This window comes from Culex quinquefasciatus, chromosome 1, assembly GCF_015732765.1.
Source record: "Culex quinquefasciatus strain JHB chromosome 1, VPISU_Cqui_1.0_pri_paternal, whole genome shotgun sequence".
NCBI classification, from domain to species: domain Eukaryota; kingdom Metazoa; phylum Arthropoda; class Insecta; order Diptera; family Culicidae; genus Culex; species Culex quinquefasciatus.
Genome location: NC_051861.1, coordinates 4,189,611 through 4,209,703, shown reverse-complemented (window position 1 = coordinate 4,209,703; position 20,093 = coordinate 4,189,611). Strand labels below are relative to the sequence as shown.

Sequence of the window (20,093 nt, the reverse complement as noted above, 5' to 3'; positions counted from 1 at the left end):
GCCAGCCTGTCCCAAGTTGCTAGCTTTCGACAACAACGCGTAAAGAATGTGGGTATCAATTGTTACGGTCGACATGATGACCGTGACCTGAAATGGATACGGATAAACAGATTTTAATTTAATAACATTGAAACATCTCGGCTCTATTCTTTATCGTTATGTCTAGGTGCTAGAACGGACCAGGGGGCAGAATGGGCCACCCTTAGTTTTATGCTATAGACTAGATTTAGACCAATCATAAGGCAAGGGTGTTATAAAATACGTAAAATAACATCACCACACCGAAAACGACCTTAACGCGTGCCTTAACGACATTAAATTTATTTTTTTACAAACCGCGTGAATGTAAATTCACTGACAAAACCACGCAAATGTTATTTATTGCGATGCCAAGGACCTATTTTTTATGAATCATTTTTATTGATTTTTTTTTATGATTTTTTTTTCTTACACGCAGAAAAATAAGGCATATTTAAATCAACAAAACGTTGATTTTTGTTGAATCAACGCTAAACGTCAAAGTAACTTTTTCAAAACAACAAAAGATTTTTATGGAATTGAGAAAATCAAGGTTTGTTTCAACGCAAAATCGGCGTTGATTATATTCAACAAAAATTTTGTTGAATCAAACCTTGTACAGGCTGATTCTACAAAATATTTTTCTGCGTGTATATAAAAACATTGAAGGGAACATTCCAAAGCATAATCCTACTTCACTGAATTGAAAAATGTGTATGTTTTTGTAAGGTTTTCGTAGTCGTAAGGACACGTGGACACTAGTTAGAATATCTCTGACCCCACCCTTCCCTTTCTGTCGTCGGAACATCCTTGAGGGATCCCAGTAGTTTGCTCTGGATTTGATACTTCTTTTTTCAGAAGGTTTGAAAAATTTCGCATATAATGTTAATTTTGGCTTTATCGAGGTTTCAAACACCTTTGACGGTGTGATGGTGGGCGTGGTTCAACATCTTTGGTGAAAAAAAACACGTTTTCTATCATTTTTAATACGCTTCGCTCCGTGGACCTAATATTATTGTTTACAGCGATAAAGCTTATTTTTCTGAGTACAATGACCTTTTGTACGACCACAACGAGTTTAAAATGGATTTTTAAATCAATTTTGAAAAATTAACCTCGCGGTGCTTCTTGACAGAAAAGTTCCTACTTGACAGCTCGTTCCAAGGTGACCATAGTTGATCCATCGAAAAAATGTTGGCTTGTCATTATTTTTTTTAGCATTAAAATGAAAAAAAGTGATCAGAAATGGTTTTTGAACGTGTTTTTTACCGTTGTACATAAAAATTTACATAGGGCTTTAGTCAAGGCTTTAGTACCCAATTATTCTAAAAAATTGGGTACTAAAGCCCTATGTAAATTTTTATGAACAACGGTAAAAAACACGATTGAAAACCATGGTTTCTGATCACATTTTTTCATTTTAATGCAAAAAAAAAAATAATTGACAAGACAACATTTTTTTTATGGATCAACTATGGTCCCCTTGAAACGAGCTGTCAAGTAGGACTTTTTCTGTCAAGAAGGACCGCGAGGTTAATTATTCAAAATTGATTTAAAAATCCATTTTAAACTCTTTGTGGTCGTACAAAGAGTCATTGTACTAAGAAAAATAAGCTATATCGTTGTGAACAATAATATCAGCAATCTAAACTAAATTTTTGGCCCAATCCTACAGAATTTTAGAATTCGACGCCAACATTTCAAAAAGCATCATGTACAAACCATGCGTTTTGAGAAAAACGCATTTGAATGTTGAGCATCCATTTTCAATTCCCATTTTAATATAAAAGCAAAATAAGATGTTCTAATAATAACAAACGATGAAAAACGTTGCTTTTATTGATACTTGATCATCCAAATTCAATAAAACATCATTTCCGTAATTTTATTTGAGTAAAACAAACATAACTCCTTTTGAAATCATCAACGCCGATATCACCCTGCTGTCATTGAGGGGGGGCGCTTTGTTATGATTCGTTTTTCTTCGCCGAATGTACATGGCGCTTTGTTCATGATGCTTTTTTTTTTCGTCACGAGGTTTATGTAGTCTTTTGTTTGACAGGTTGACAGGGCTATATAAACAGGGACTGCTGATGGCAGAGATTTTGTTTATGTTACTTTATTTAAAATCATGATTAAACAGACTTTACTGAAGTAACTTTTGCTCATTTTTGGTGGAGAGGTAGCTTATTAGGAGTACTTTCAGAATATTCAATAACCCAGAAAGTGTCAAAATGTACATGATGCCTTTTGAAATGTTACCGTCGAATTAATGAATTTGAAAAATTTAGAATTTTTGCTTACTGTTTCAAATAACATATCAGGGCTTAAAATTTCAAAATTCAGGAATTCTAGTGAGAATATTTCTCTTGAATTCTAAAGTAAATAATTTTAGAATTTTCGCATACTTTTTCAAAAGGTCGATCAAGAACTTGGGGCATAAGAACTGCAAAACTAGAAACTTTTAGGATTTTTAAATCTTTGAACTATGTATTTAAGAATTTTGAAAGTTTGTTATTTTTTTTTAATTTTACATTTTTGAATAATTTTCAAATTTGAAATTTAAGAGTTTAAGATTTCCATTAATTAAAAAAAAATCTATGATTTTTAAATTCATTTTTTTATTCATGTTTATTTCTTGTGCTAAGCGCAAAACATGTTGTTCTACTAAATGAAATGAACCGCTAGTTTTTTTCTAATAAGAAATTTTAGAATTTTTATTTTTTTTAAATTAATAATTTTATTGCTTATTGCGAGATAAAATCACGTTTCTCCTTCGCTGTGACTGATTGGAGATTATATTGTCCGTTTCTTTCGAAGGTACACGCCGCGCGGCATTTCAGAATGTGCCGCAGACACTGTTGCCAGCGATTTTCTGCCCTTTTGGTGCAATAAAAAACATTCTCGGCAACAATGTCATGCAATTCGAAGAAGAAGATCAACAAAAACAAAACGCACCGTATGGGATTTGACAGCGCGCATTTGCCGAAAGTGCGGCGCGTCGTTTCGAGGCTGGTATGCCGCGTGTCTTTTTCGGGAATACGCGCAATAGCCGCCTTGCTTCCGCAGTGTAAAAATCAGCAAATTGAACTGAAATTCTACGTTGATTTGGCTGTCAACTTGATTTGTTTTGAATATTTTCCAAAAAGTCAGCTGAAAACTCAAGGCAACCTTTGACAACAGCCAAAAATTTGTTCTGCGGTTGTCATGCGGCTGTCATGCGATCATTATCTTGCGGTCGTATCACCGCGCGTGAACTCTAATTATTGACGCCCGCGATAATATTCTTATTAAAGATAAAATGCACAGACAATTATTTTTGCATGATCTGCATTTTTTTTTTAAATTTTGAAGCAAACAAAATTTTAATGAAATCGACAAGACCGCCGGTCAATTGAGAAGATCCCATGCTGAGCCGGCTGTTGTTACGGGAAGAGTGGTCGACGTTTTCCAGCTGCGTTGCGCGCGTACCTGAACGGGGAGTTCCCGATTCTAGAAGCACATCTGGAACATGGGGCTGATAAGGCCCTTGATACGGGATTCGATCTCAAGATATCCTTCCAGAACAACACAGACTGTGCCGGCTCGCCCTCAAAGATAATGCGGTCAAAAAGTCTAGCAAAACAATGTAATTAGGCCAATGTCGAAGTGTAAACAAAAAGTCTACATATCTTGCTCGTTACTAAATGTAATCACCATCTGATGTGAGCAGGATGAACTCTTTTTTTATACTTCGACATTGGCCCATTTACATTGTTTTGCTTGAAGTGCTTCAAACTATTGAACTCGACCTCCGCGGTCATCATGATTGCATGCGAAAGTTATTGCACACTTTGCACCAAATTCTCCACCCTTGCAAATAATATCTGCACACCAAATATTTGCACACTTGAAATCCTACCCCTTCTCCCCCCCTCTCGCCTAGAGTGGTGCGTGTCTCGACTGAGCTTTGTTGCTTTCGACCACTTTAGAACAGTTTCAAACCAGGGTGTGTGTCTTTGATAGTTTTTTTCTGCTGTAGTTTGAGGTGTGCACTTTGTTGGAGAGCTTTCCACAAATTGCACGATTGTCTAAAAATCTCTGAAATCCGCAATAACAGGATAGAAATTTTAATCCTTGTTGCAAAATTTTAACATCCCAACAAAAAACATAGCCCTCCGTAAAATTTCGCTCACCTGTCTACCTCCCCCTTGACTCGCGCTGACATTTCAAGCTGTCAAACTCCGCACCAACCGCACACGCACACCACCAAAGCGTTCCTCGCTCGCGACAAAGCAGAAAACAAAAATTTTCATCACTTCAGTTCCGACCAGCGACGCGTTCGGACGTGTGTGCGCCGTATTTGTCTTCGTGCGTGTTTTTGCCCTCTTTCCTCTCCCCTCGTTCGGTGTGTGTTCGGTCTCGTCCGTCGGTCATTTTTTCACGGATTTCGATCGCGCGTGTGTGTGACACTTTTCACGCGTGCATTTCCGCCGGTGAAAATGTAGCACTGCCGCACTGTAATTTTTTTTTTTGTGTGGTCGAAAATCTGCGCGTTCCGATTTTTGTGGTCGTGAAAAAGTGTGGAAGGGAAACGAAGCGAAAGGCGCAACGAAGAAGCGAAAGAAGAAAGATTCGTAAAAAAAACGGGAAGAAAATTTTGCATGAGTGATTCAGTGTGTGCGTGTGAGTGAGCGAGAAGGAATACACACACGCACACGGGACGGGGTCGGAGTGTGTGCGCGCAGGGCAGATAGAGAGAGAAGGGGAGTGGAGTGTGCGACGAAGAAAGGAAGAAACAGAAGAATCAGGCAAAATGTCAACATCGGAAAGGTGCGTTCTGTGGAAAATATGGAAAATTTTAGTTTTTTTGTGTGGTTTTCTTTGGAAAATTTGCACCAACTTGAAAAAGTCAAAGTTGGGCGTCATCCGGTGCAAATTTAACCGCAACATCCGGAAAGACCAATCGAAACCTTGCTGCGGCTGATTCCGTCAAAATCGATACCGATGATTTTCCTCCCCCTTCCGGTTCCCGGCCGGCGACCCCTGAGGTTTTGCCATCTTGGAGAACATACACACATTTTCCGAGCTTTTCCCCGCAGCAAACGAGGATAGAGGCAGGAAAACGGGAAAACATGCACCCACCAACACCAGCAGCTCCCAACGCCCTGAACATGTGTTGGTGGTGTCTCTGGGTTCTGGCGTTGGCGACATCGACCGATCTGCTACCGCTAGCTGGTTGGGGTTCCATTTGCCACATAGAGAAGAGGAACACAAAAACAGGAAAAAACCATCATCATCTGTTATGCTTTTGAATGGTCCCTCTGTTGGGCTGGTTGGTTAGCTGTGTGCGGTTCCTGTCTTTCAACTCTTCACCGTCTTCTGCTGGAGGAATGACGATGACGACGACGACGACGATGAAAAAGACATCGGCCAGGAGGAAAAGCCGGTGGAAAATGGAAAGTGACACGGTGGTGGTGTATCCTTTTATTTTGGGCGTGACACATGCATGGACTAGACCACACCAGACGGGAACTTGGTTGGCGAGGAGTGCTGAACACAGGATGTCTGGAGCATCTTTGCTGCTCGTGATAGCAATGACTGATGTCAACAGTCTGAAGGAACTGGTACGGCATGCTCTGAAAAATGGATCAGAGATTGACACACGAGCTGATTGCAGTTACTGACTACACAATATCTTCTTCAAGAACTGACAGCTTACCGAGCTCTCCAGACATAGCAATTTCCAGTGAAAGAGGCAATAACTCTGCGTTTTAAGACTCAAAAATTGGCATTGAGAGAAGCAACAGATCTAAGTTCCTCAATAACCAAAAATAACGTCCTCAAGAACAAATAGCTTGCCGAATTTTAAAGACAACAGTTTGCAGCATGTTAAGCATCTACATATCTAATAATTGGCATTGAGAGAAGCAACATATCTTAGTTCCTCAACCAAAAATATCGGCCTCAAGAACTGACAGCTTGCCGAATTTTTAGCAATTTGTTGTGAGAGAAGCAATGGTAAAAAATGGTACCACAATACTTGACGGAAACCATGGTACGCGCAAGGGATATCCATGAGCATGATACTAGAGAAGCTGACGATCTCAGATTGCAAAACTGTAAAATACATGTACGCAGGACTCACTGTTTTACAAAGGATTGAGACGTAGCTGCATGGAGTTCGTACATTCCATTGGCGTTACAAGTAACCCACGATGGTACTGTGAAGAAAAGCACGTTATGAAACCCTCAAGACATATTGAAGAACCAGCTTCGACTGTTTTTAATCTGTTGTTATCGTCATTCATATTGTGATTCGTTCTTGTACATCCAGATCTACCTAATCGTAACGAATTTCGTTGCGAGAAAGGTTCTACTTTCAAGACCTAACTTTTATATATCAAAAAATATCCAACAACAACGCTCTTTCGTTCCGCCGTTTATCCACAAATTGATGGCACCTGCATCGCCCCATTGTCACCATCATCGTTTCCCATGCATGCTAATCATACCGGCGTCGCCGTCGTCGTCGGTGGCCAAATAGTTTGCAAAGTGTCTGCTCGAAGCCACCACCACCGAATGGCAAACATTTCCGCCGGAAGTTTGGTACTGCACTAAACTTGGGAGGTTACGGGCAGCATCACCATCCTTCAAATTTTAAAGCGGTGGAGGGAGGGGAAAATCGTCTGGAATTCGGTTTTTGTTGTGAGAGGAGGGAACTACTAAGAAGTCCGTTTTATAAGTGTTTGTGTTTCTTCTTTCGTTCCGGATAGCCGAGTGGAATGGGTGGAAATCATCGAACCTCGCACCAAGGAGCACATGTACGCCAACCTGACGACCGGCGAGTGCGTCTGGGATCCACCGGAGGTAAGTCGGTACTTGAGCGGGGTACTTTGGGTGGGGTTCCACTAATCCACGCTCGATTGATTCCTCGACGAGTCGATCGACTTAAAATTAAGCCATTTTGGAGCGCGCGCGCTCAGTTGAACGGGTTCGTTTCGGCGATTTCATGCCTGGTTATGGCGTCGAATTGGATTTTGATTCGCCTTGCTGAAAGAATAACTGAACAAGGAATGATAACATTTTCACGGTGGTGCAATATGAATCGCTAATCCTTGCCGCCAATAACAACATGCATCGGCTTCGCGGCTAGATAGTGTGTTGAGCGAGCACCGTCAACTAGCTCGCTACTATACAGATAGATTGAGCTGAAGAGACGGAAGTGCAAACAGATTGCCACTCGACGGTTCGATGTTGCTCGAATCGTTGGTTTTGCTGTTATTATTACTCGTGAAATGCGCGAAATTAAACGCGAGATAATGGATTATGTTCCATCGGGGCGAAGCTGCTGTTTTGTTAGCGCGTATAACTATGTGATGTGGTTTTTATTTGCTCGCTACCAGGAAAATACACAATAACCGGCAGGAAAACACAGCTCCGAGACAAATGATGTAACGCGGCTTCAGTTCAGTGGTCATTGGAGGGGAAAGGTACAGTATGAGCTGCATCATTGTCTGTCTGGTCACAGTTTGAAACAATTGAATGCTACGTAAATAGATCGATTTATACTACATTTCCAGATGAAAAAAGAAAAAAAAACATTGCCTAGAATTGCTGCTCGGAAGGCACATAGTCTGTTGAACTAAACGTCATAATAGTATCATAGCTTCGACAAACATCGCAGTAGGCCATCTGTCGAAAGCATTCTGCAAAATACTGGGTCGATTACACTCGTCATTCCATTTGGCCAGCCCTACTGCGAGAATTTAACCGCAGTGATGATTCGTTGAATTTATTTCAAATCATGCTTTAGACAACATGTATCACACATTTCCTCGGAAAATCTCTGTCATTCACTTGAAACTTAATTTAGCTCTCCATTCATCGTTTCAAAGTAGTTAAAAACCAAACTAAATCACCAAACCACCGACCGCGAACGCGCCACATGCTAATTGTGGCGCATTATTAATTCCCTCAGCAAACTGGTCGACGTTGATTACGAACCTGAGGTGGTGCTACGCCGCGGTGCACGCATAATCGGCGAAGCAAAAATCACGAGGTTGACGACTCTATCACGCAAGTTGGGCGAGGTGTTACTGCACGCAAAACAATGCTCATTTTTTTTTCGTTTTGAAAAGTGCGTGAAAAGTTTAGCCGCACGTTTAGGACAAGTCGGCCGTAATTGTATGATCGTTTATGGTATCAGTAGTAGGTCCATTTGTTGTTGCCCCCTTTTACAAAGTAACAATGCCCTCGGCGTACATGCCAGCTCGTTGAGTTGATAATTAAAGGGTTGGGTAATCGGGGTTTGAGAGAGTGGCGCTCGTAAATCGAGCTTAAAAATAGTTTTAAGGTTTCCCAAAACCAAAAAAAAAGAGACGCATTCAAATCACATCCCAGCTTTTGCTTAAATCTGCTTGGGGTGCGATTACTCATACGCCGCTCTCTATCTCTCTCTGAATTTATATTCTGCACCCGCTGCTGCTGTTTAAGGCATAGGGTCGCGCTCCTTTCAGTCTTCTTTCCAGTTGTCTGCTGTGTGTCTGGTGGCCACATGGTCGCCCGTTGGCGTTAGAGAGGCGCATAATCCGCCACCTTCCGACCGTGTCACACTCGCAAACACATGGGACGACCGAACTGAGGGGAATCCCTATTTTGCCCTGGTTTCCTAGTGTTACTGACAATCTGTGCATCAGATTTCAGAAATTTAGAAATATCTAATTATTCCTTTTGACAATGATGCAATTCGAGCACGATGCTATGTTTTTTTTAAAACTTACATCCAACGGCGTGCCTTACGAGCAGCGATTCCAAGTATTTATGTCGATTATGTCTACAAATTAATTACATTAGTTTAAAAGTATCCCACAATCAACATACTGTTTCAGAAATTGAGAACTTTTTAACGATACATTTTTACTATCAACGATGCCTTCCGAGTAACGATGCTATGGTTAGGACTTATAAAATCGCAACTGTGAAACAAATTAGATTGTTAGGTGGAGATGCATGCTCGAAATATTTTTTTCAAACTATGTTATTCAAATCAAGTAACTAATCTACACCAAGGATTTCCCTCGTGCATTATTTCCTGCACTAATCTATGCATAAATTGAACAATTTGTGCACCGGAGCGTGCGTAGCAAGCAAATGCAAATGTCATACAGGCATCTCTCTTTCCATTTCTCCGCGGAACCTGTAAATGCGAGTGAAATGTTTATCTTTTGCCACCTGTGCCACCCACTGAGCCGTTTTTTTCCTAACCTCAAAAACCGCGAGCAAATTGCTCAAGGTGGGTACGATTGCAAAGTAAAAGAAGAAAATAAAAGAAAAACACATTTATTTTCCACCGAACTGTATGGCTCGTGGAAGTGCGAAATGCATATGGAGTTGGTTTTGTATATATTCATTATTTGTGCCTTGGGTGGGTGCCCACTGTTGTCACTTTCCCTTGGACAGCAGACCAGACCACCGCCCGCCAGTTCCGTTCGTCGGAAAGGTATCAAATGGCCCCAAGTCGTTGTATGGAAGTCCCCCGGATCGTTGTCTATTTGCACGGATCAGTCAGTGGCACGAAGCCGGAACGAGGAGATCAATTCTCGTTGAAATACGTAATAAAAAATAAAGCTCTTTTTTCACCCAAAAATAATCATTTTGCTTCAGCGTGCAAGCTTGATGTCTGTTAAACAAACAGCTGTCACTTTTGAAAATTCCCAAACAGCGTCAGCAGGCGCAACATCGTGCCATTTTGGGTTGATGTCGTCTCTACAAGACAAGAACTGCGCAAATTTCTTACCGGGTAAATTTGTTAAAAATTGTCGGACAGCGGTTTAAGTTTTGATTAAAATGTATAATTTGATGAATCTAACATCTAAAACATCTTTGAAGGCGTTTTATGATCTATTAAATCAAAATTTAAAACAATTGGATTCTAAAATGAAGCTTAGATTGCTGATTATTGTTTACAGCGATAAAGCTTATTTTTCTGAGTACAATGACCCTTTGTACGACCACAAAGAGTTGAAAATGGATTTTTAAATCAATTTGGAAAAATATCCTCGCGGTCCTTTTTGACAGAAAAGTTCCTACTTGACAGCTCGTTCCAAGGGGACCATAGTTAATCCATCGAAAAAATTTTGTCTTGTCATTATTTTTTTTTGCATTAAAATGAAAAAAAGTGATCAGAAATGGTTTTTAATCGTGTTTTTTACCGTTGTACATAAAAATTTACATATGGCTTTAGTACCCAATTGTAAAGAAAACATTACTCCGTAAAGTCTATCGGAAAGTTTCTTTTTTACTACCTCAATTTCACCTTTTTTTACACTGCTTGTGCTGGCGCGCGCAAAAAAAAAAAAAAAAACAATAACAATCTCGGGGGCGCCACCGCGGGTTACTCACGGAACGGGGAGCCCCTTTGCGTGATCCAATCCGCACGAGCCGCGGTTGTTTAGTTTTATTTTGGCTCGAGGAATCCATTTCTTGTATCATCATCATCGCATCAACTAGTCGATAGTAGAGAGACCAACAACAAATTGCTTTACTACGAGTAAAAAAAAACAGTGGAAAAGAAGCAATCAATTCGCCGATGGGTTTAATGGAGCCATTGTTGTTGTTGTTGCTGTTTAAGGTGCAAGGTGCACGCTTCAGTTTTAGAGATGAAGCGAGGAGGGATTTGAGGTGCTAATTTTTTACCACCTTAACTAAGCGATGAACACGCGTGTCTGCGATTGTTTTGCATTTGGAGAGCGCTGTATCTTTGAGGTAAGATTTTCAGATAATTGAAGCAATTAGTTTAATGAATGTTAAACAAATCTCTTCTAAATTGGGGTAATTTCTTAGTGAAGTTTTCACTCATAAATATTAGACTCTCAAATTGTCTTTAAATGCACCCATACATGAAAAACCAATTTTTCTGACATTCTTTAGCCATCAATTTGCAAATGTTTGGAAACGTTGATTTCAGCGGGTTTGCAGACTGGATTTCGTCATGTTTATGTGATGGAATTGTCAAGTGGGAATATAGTCAATTTCGCCTTAACCAGATTCTCAACATCATTACCGCCGTTCATTTCCGGTCACACACATCTTAACAGCACATCAAGGAAACAGGTTCCAGAAGACGAGTGACCTTTTTAAGAGGATATGGGAAATTCTCCACGATACACACCCAAGTAAAGTGGGAAAAAAATGAAATTTGAATTTTTGTTTGAAATTTGCATTGAAAAAAACATATAAAATCGTGAACTATAGGGTTGTTACAGACCGCGCGGATTTGCTGACTAATTTTGCTCAGGCGCGGATTTCGCGCGGATGGCAATTTTGATAAATAAATAGATAAATAGATAGAATTACTTTCAAGTTATTAAGAAAAATATTATCAAGAATTACGAGAATTTGTTTTTTTTCATTGAGTGCAATTTCAATTTCTTATTAATAGATTTTTTTTTCTGAAAATGTTTGATTGTATTTTCTTAATATGAACCGTCGAAAAATCAAGATAAAGATTATGTAGAAATTATTTTTCAAATGTATGGTTGAAAATTTCTTAAATAAAATTATTACTACACTTAACTCATTTCTTAATATATCCGGCTCTGAATATGTAATTTCTTTTGAGTTTTGAGTAATGTTTTTTTAACCTTATTTATTTTTAATTTTATAGTGTATATATTCAATTCGCCTTTATATTTTAGATGGGATTTACCCGTAGAAATTTTTTTCTAAATTTAAACATTCTTGGCGAAAAATAAAAAGATCAGAACATTCAAAAATTAATGCTCCATCATTCAAAATTCAAATTTCAAAAATTCGAAACTTTTTTGATATTTTAATAGGTTTTTTAATCAAATTTTTAAAAGTCAGATTAAAATTTTTTCGAATTTCTAAAATCGTAATTTAAAAAATCCGAAATTTCTTCAGAATTTTAAAAACCTGAAATTCAAAGCTCCAAAATACTATGAAATTCAAAATTTAAAGAAAAATTCAAAATAAAAAAAATTCAAATTAAAAAAAAACAAAATTAAAAAATCTAAATTTGAAAACTAAAAAATATTAAATTTAAAACAACTTTGAAAACAAAAAAAAAACGGAAATCTCAAATAAAATTTGAATTCTTAGATTCTTAAATTCTTAAATTCTTAAATTCTTAAATTCTTAAATTCTTAAATTCTTAAATTCTTAAATTCTTAAATTCTTAAATTCTTAAATTCTTAAATTCTAAAATTCTTAAATTCTTAAATTCTTAAATTCTTAAATTCTTAAATAAGATGTTGTAATAATAACAAACGATGAAAAATGTTGCTTTTATTGATACTTGATCATCCAAATTCAATAAAACATCATTTCCGTAATTTTATTTGAGTAAAACAAACATAACTCCTTTTGAAATCATCAACGTCGATATCACCCGGCTGTCATTGAGGGGGCGCTTTGTTATGATTCGTTTTTCTTCGCCGAATGTACATGGCGCTTTGTTCATGATGCTTTTTTTTTTCGTCACGAGGTTCTTGTAGTCTTTTGTTTGACAGGTTGACAGGGCTATATAAACAGGGACTGCTTATGGCAGAGATTTTGTTTATGTTACTTTATTTAAAATCATGATTAAACAGACTTTACTGAAGTAACTTTTGCTCATTTTTGGTGGAGAGGTAGCTAATTAGGAGTACTTTCAGAATATGCAATAACCCAGAAAGTGTCAAAATGTACATGATGCTTTTTGAAATGTTACCGTCGAATTCTTAAATTCTTAAATTCTTAAATTCTTAAATTCTTAAATTCTTAAATTCTTAAATTCTTAAATTCTTAAATTCTTAAATTCTTAAATTCTTAAATTCTTAAATTCTTAAATTCTTAAATTCTTAAATTCTTAAATTCTTAAATTCTTAAATTCTTAAATTCTTAAATTCTTAAATTCTTAAATTCTTAAATTCTTAAATTCTTAAATTATTAAATTCTTAAATTATTAAATTCTTAAATTCTTAAATTCTTAAATTCTTAAATTCTTAAATTCTTAAATTCTTAAATTCTTAAATTCTTAAATTCTTAAATTCTTAAATTCTTAAATTCTTAAATTCTTAAATTCTTAAATTCTTAAATTCTTAAATTCTTAAATTCTTAAATTCTTAAATTCTTAAATTCTTAAATTCTTAAATTCTCAAATTCTTAAATTCTTGAATTCTTGAATTCTTGAAGTCTTAAATTTTTAAATTTTTAAATTCTTACATTCTTAAGTTTTTAAATTTTTAGAAGAAAATATTTCAAATATTGAAAATGCAATTTGTTTCGGAATGAAATTTTAGTGTGAAATTTTAAATACAATCTGTATTAAAATTCATAGAATTTTTAGAATTTCGGAATCTAAAATTTAGTCATATTAAAATGTTAGATTTTGGTTTTTTTGAGCTTATATTTTTGATGTTAAATTTCATTTATTAGATTTTTTAATTTTGTTTTTATTGGTTTATAATTTTCTATTTTGTTTATATTGGTCAAAATTATTGTTAAGTCCCTCTGATTTGCAAAAAGATTTTTTTTTGTGACACTTTTGTTGAAGTCTCTTGAGGTATTTTTTACTTTGATTCCTTCGAACTTAAAATGAGTTTCATTTTTTAATCAAATACTTTCTGTATTAGTTTTTTTTCTTTGGAAATACAGTTCTTGAATGTTGGTCGCGATTTTTTTTTTATATGGCGCGGATTTTTTCTCGACTCTCCCGTAACAACCCTGACTCAGAATACGTTATATGAAGCTTATTTTTGTATCTTTAAGCAAATATAGACTTTTTAATCTTTCTACAAATATGAAATTTTTATAAACGTAAATGATGTTGAAAAAAAAAATACTTTTTCATTGCAAATTTTATTGCAGGAAAAAAATATTTTGGGCCTTTCTTGATTTTTTGCAATCACTTTTTTTTGGAGTATAAACTTGGTTAAAGAATTATTGCCCTTCCCGGAAATTTCTGAAAAGATGACATTTATTATTTTTTGATCCTTCATTGAAAAACAATCATTTATACTTTACTAAACATACACAAATCGTTCAGAGGCGAATTGACCAGTCCGAAAACATAAGCCGCTAATAGCATTTTGTTTTCTATTGGGTTCAATGAGGTATTAGCCGTGACTAAGCCGACACCTAATACCCGTCCATATGCCAATAGCTCCACGAGCGAGGAGGGGATCAGTGTAAATTGAGCCTGATGTAAGACACGGTGGCGGCGCCGTTTGGACATGTCGTTTTTGGGGGCGTCCCAATTGTCCTTTGAACTTTGGCATATATACACGTGGTTCCGCAAAAGTGTCGATATGTCAAGCAAATCAAAACTGTGAACTGCAAATTTACTTAAAAGGCCGCTACCCTTTTGCGTCAACTTCTTCTCCCTTTTTTGACACATCCATGACATTCTTCTCGAGGGGGCAGACACTCGCCTTTCTCGAGGAGTGCCCAAAACATTTATCGATTTATAAGTTTTTTTTTTATCCAGCAGCAGAGACGTGTGCAGGTCTGACATCACGTCCTTGCCGTTTTGCTGCAGAAGCAGACTTGAAATAACAAAACCAAGAAGCTCCCCTTTTTAATCTGCTCTCGCTCGCATCGTCGAGAATTGCTAAATGAAGTGAAAGTGGCCGCCGTCAGTCTACGAAAAAAAAAACGCATGTGGAGGCCAAAACAATGATGATATCCGACCAGTCCAAACTAATAATAACAATCAATTAAAACTATTTAGAAACGTTTATTGTAAATTTCCTCTCGCTCTGGAAGAGCGAGCGGTGGTCAAGTGCCGATTTTCGACTCACTCACTCACGAGTGAGCACGACTCACTCTGCTAACCCCCTTTTCAGCATACTCTTCCCAAGAGGGACGACTCTACAAATAGCGCACTCGAGCAGCAGCCACTATAGTATCATCGCCGTCATCGTTTTCCTCTTCAAAGAAGCGTATAATGTTGTGGGGCACCATCATAATATATGCACAATTCTTTGCTTCGCCATGTTCCGGCTCACTGAGCGATGATGATGATGATGATCGTGAAGTGATTCACCGCAAAAGTGGTCACTCTAAAGTGAGACACTTTAGCCGAGTTACTCACTTGCTGCCTGCTTTCGATGACGAGGATGAGACAAAACACAAGTATGCTGCTGCTGCTGCCGATGGGTTAGCTTGATCTCGATTGGATAATTGATGGTATTACACAGTGCAGTGGCTGGCCCCTTTCTTTTGCCCAGAGAGAGAGCGATGGTCTGTGTCTGTATTTATGTTTATTTTAATACGCTACTGACTAGCCGGAAAGTGTTGACTACATTTTAATGGGACACTTTGAATTCTAAAGATGAACAAGTAAATTGACAAGTTTAGTAAATAAGTTGCTCAGAAATCTTATTTCGATCACAACTCCACAGTTGTCATTCAGCTAGACCGCACAGTATATTAACATCATCATTAAATGAAATTTTGCTCTGCGTTGTGGTCACTAAAGCTGTGTAACAGCTGTAGGTTCAGTTCAGTAACATCAGGCAAAGTGATTATAGGCTAAACCTCAGAAGAAAGAATACACAGTTTAAATTTTCTAAAATGTTCTTTAGTGTGAATTTCTAATTCAATTTATTAGACAAGTTATTTGATCTATAAAAGCGTGGGAAATATTTGCCTAAAAAAATTGCAGGCAATGTTGTACGCAACTGCTTTTAAAAAATGGCTTACTAACAGGCTGGCCACTCAAGTCGGGAAAGTCGGGAATTCGCTAAAATTCGCCAAAAATCGGGAAAAAGTCGGGAATTTATGATTTTTTGTCTAAAAGACGGGAAAAGTCGGGAATTCTGCGCATACTTGCTTGAAAATTATTTGTTAACTCTTGAATAATTTTGTAATATTTTGTACAATTTTCAAAAAGGAATTCACTTTTTCTGCTTTAGTAACTTACTTTAAATTTAAGGTTCTTTTCACTATTTCAATGGGTAATTCTCTACCAACTCACACGAAATCGGGAAAAGTTGCCCCGACCCCTCTTCGATTTGCGTGAAACTTTGTCCTCAGGGGTAACTTTTGTCCCTGATCACGAATCCGAGGTCCGTTTTTTGATATCTCGTGACGGAGGGGCGGTACGACCCCTTCCATTTTTGAACATGCGAAAAAAGAGGTGTTTTTCAATAATTTGCAGCCTGAAACGGAGATGAGATAGAAATTTGGTGTCAAAGAGACTTTTATGTAAAATTAGACGCCCGATTTGATGGCGTACTCAGAATTCCGAAAAAACTTATTTTTCATCGAAAAAAACACTAAAAAAGTTTTAAAAATTCTCCCATTTTCCGTTACTCGACTGTAAAAAATTTTGGAACATGTCATTTTATGGGAAATTTAATGTACTTTTCAAATCTACATTGTCCCAGAAGGGTCATTTTTTCATTTAGAACAAATTTTTTCATTTTAAAATTTCGTGTTTTTTCTAACTTTGCAGGGTTATTTTTTAGAGTGTAACAATGTTCTACAAAGTTATAGAGCAGACAATTACAAAAATTTTGATATATAGACATAAGGGGTTTGGTTATAAACATCACGAGTTATCGCGATTTTACGCAAAAAAGTTTTGAAAAAGTTGGTCGTCATCGATCATGGCCGTTCATGGTCACCCGCGACAGACACGGACGACGAAACAAAGAGAAACGCAAAAAGTAACTTTTTCAAAACTTTTTTTCGTAAAATCGCGATAACTCGTGATGTTTATAAGCAAACCCCTTATGTCTATATATCAAAATTTTTATAATTGTCTGCTCTACAACTTTGTAGAACATTGTTACACTCTAAAAAATAACCCTGCAAAGTTAGAAAAAACACGAAATTTTAAAATGAAAAATTTTGTTCTAAATAAAAAAATGACCCTTCTGGGACAATGTAGATTCGAAAAGTACATTAAATTTCCCATAAAATAACATGTTCCACAATTTTTTACAGTCAAGTAACGGAAAATGGGAGAATTTTTTAAACTTTTTTAGTGTTTTTTTTCGATGAAAAATACGTTTTTTCTGAATTCTGAGTACGCCATCAAATCGGGCGTCTAATTTTACATAAAAGTCTCTTTGACACCAAATTTCTATCTCTTCACCGTTTCAGGCTGCAAATTATTGAAAAACACCTCTTTTTTCGCATGTTCAAAAATGGAAGGGGTCGTACCGCCCCTCCGTCACGAGATATCAAAAAACGGACCTCGGATTCGTGATCAGGGACAAAAGTTACCCCTTAGGACAAAGTTTCACGCAAATCGAAGAGGGGTCGGGGCAACTGCTGTGTGAGTTGGCGGAGAATTACCCCAATATATTTGAGTATGGAAAAGCTGTTTAAGACATTCAAAATCATTATGAATATTGGAGTCTTTGACACAGATTTTCATAATATTTTTATGAATCAAATGATCGCTATTAATTTTTGTTCTTCAAACAAGAGGTAAAGTTAATGAAAATCTAATTTAAAAATAGAGCCTAATTTCCAGCTTAGAATTATGATTCTATTTCATTTTGTCTCATAATTGAATATTTGAAAACAGATTCCAACTTGAGTACGGCAATGGTTTTTTTTAAATATTTTTAATTGTTTAACTAAATTAATTAAGGCCGTTGCAAATATTTTTCAAAGTTTATGTCACCCCCCTTCAAAATTGGTCTGAAAAATCAGGAGGCAAATTTTTTTTCAGAATTTCCATGAAATAGAAGTCTAATCAACTGGAAACAATCTTAAATGCATTTTTCTGCATGGATAATCATATTTATCTTGTTAAGGCTTGTTTAAAAATGTTTTGAATTTTTATGAAATTCTAATATACAGCAGCGCAATTTTTTTTCGCAAAAAATAAAATTTTCGTCAATATTTAAATATCTTGGAAACTAATGATGGCAAAACAACTGGACAATACACCTGTCCTGCATGCATTTGCATTGCATTGCATTTTATGCATTTTAAAACACTTTTTTCATAAAAATGTTGAAACCATGGCCCGAAATTTAAATTTTTATACTTTTTTATTGTTTTGCCCCCCCATCGATACAAAAATTGCAACGGCCTAAGTAATTTAAACTATGTTTTTTTATTTTTCCAAATGTTGCTCTTGAACTTTGTGAGTATGGGTAAATTACCTACCATAGATAAAGCTTGATTTTCAGTTTTCGGAAAACTTAAATGTCAAATAATAACCAAAATGAAAAACTTTTTTACGTTTTGAAAACATAAAGAAAATATTTAAATTGCAAAAAAAAGAAATTCCATGAAATTTTGAGTTATTGCAATTTGCAAAATTGTTTAAAAAAATTGTCTTTTCAATCATTTTGCTTAAAATACGTGGGAAAACATAAAATCATATCAAACTGAATTTTCATTGAAAAAAATCAGTTAAATACTGACCACTAGATAAATTGACATTGATTAAAAAATTCAATGTCAAAAATTTCAAAATTAAAAAAGGAACTTGGCAAAAACATTTTCTTTTATGAATTACTTGACATTTTTCTAAATGCTTTGAATGAATAATAACAGCAATTATGTTTTAATCATTCTTTGATTTAAAATGATGATGAAGTTTTAGAAAAATAGGAACGATATTTTAAGTTTAGTTATCTTCAACTTTTTGGCATTCCAAGTTGAAACGAAGTATCAAAAACTATACGTTTGCCAATTTAAAAAATAACATGGAAGTTATAAGTATTGTTGAACTTTCGGTAATTTTTAAAGACTAATTGTTTGTGTTTCTACTCTGAATCATAATAATAAAATTACATTTTTGAAGTTTTTTTTAATTGTTGTTTAGTTTCTGTATTTACAAAAAATGCCTATATTTGGTTTTTTTTTAAATTCATTGAGAATTTTTTTTTCGGTGGTTAATATGGACTTTTCTTATAGAATGTTTTTTGTTTGAAATCATTCTTTAGATAAGAAATGCCTATTATTTGAGCATTCTGGAAAAGCCTGGAAAAAAGTCGGGAATTTGAAAATGGAATTTGAGTGATCACCCTGGCCTTACTAAATCGCCTTTTAAAAAAAATCAGAAAATTGTGCACCACCACGTAACTGTAGCGACTGGAAGTGGCCGGAAATTGTGTGGCTTTTGCCGCCGCTGCCGGGACTTGTCTCTGGCTAATCTCTCTCTTGCGCCGCATCAAGTGCAATCTGGCTTCGAGGCAGAGTAGTTCGACAGCCAAATGACACTTCCGCCAACGGCCTGGGGAGCAGTACCTAAGAGCAAAAGTGGTCCTGAATTTGACCTTTTGTAAGCGGTTTTAGTTTTCAAGTTTTTAATAAATTTTCTGTCAGAAGTTCATTAAAAACTTTTAAAGTGCTGCAATTTTTTTTTATCAAAATCGAAGTTGGTTCTGCTTTTTTTAATCTTAATTTTGGTAATATAAATTTTAAAGATGAAATTTTTTAAATTGTTGAAATATATATTTTTTGATATGGCAACACTGTTTTAAAATATTAACCTTAGCTAAAAGTTTAGAACTGCTATTTTTTTTGGTTCAAAACGTTCAATCGTTGAAGGGTTAACGGTCGCCGCCGCCGTCACCACTACCGGATCATTAGTTTTAGACGTCGAAAGTGAAATCGGCGGCGGCGCCGCCCTCCGAGTGGCCACGTCAAATCAATTGGCCACTTCGGTGGACCGACCAACCGGTGGCATTTCACGGTTCGGATACGCGTGCAAATTCAAGTGGCTGAAAGTCCACTTCTTCGTACAAGGAGGGGGATCCCTCGAAAACAATCCGCGTTGTGAAACAAAAGTGAGTGTTTTTTTTTTTGAATGCAATCAAATTTGGCAGCAAAAATTTCACTAATCTTATTTGGAACTGTATCGTAGTAGGCGATGGATGGCCGGGGTCGTTGTCATTTGCAGCAGCGCAGCGTACGAAGTTATGCAAGAAAGCGAAGTGTGCCTCGACTTTGAAGGGTGGCCTCGTGCTGCACTTATCCGTCATTACTGTCATTCCATGGCAGCAGAGTCAGCGTCACTCGAATGCAACAATGACTTTGGAGGAGAGCTCGAAGCTGTCCATCAGTCTGTCATTATCAGAACGGCTGGACTTCCAGGCCAGCCCAGACAACATGACTTT

At 36.5% G+C, this 20,093-nt stretch overlaps 1 protein-coding gene across 2 annotated transcripts in view; it reads left to right on the top strand.

The window, feature by feature from the left end:
- Window positions 1–4,311: 4,311 nt before the first annotated feature.
- The window catches only part of LOC6032645 (rho GTPase-activating protein 39), a 42,457-nt gene continuing 26,675 nt past the window's right edge, over window positions 4,312–20,093 (top strand). For both annotated transcript variants that reach the window (XM_038254528.1, XM_038254521.1), the window contains exons 1-2: window positions 4,312–4,830; window positions 6,774–6,867. In XM_038254528.1, coding sequence (XP_038110456.1) covers window positions 4,814–4,830; window positions 6,774–6,867 — 111 coding nt within the window. In that variant the 5' untranslated portion in view covers window positions 4,312–4,813. The remainder of the gene's footprint in view (window positions 4,831–6,773; window positions 6,868–20,093) is intronic.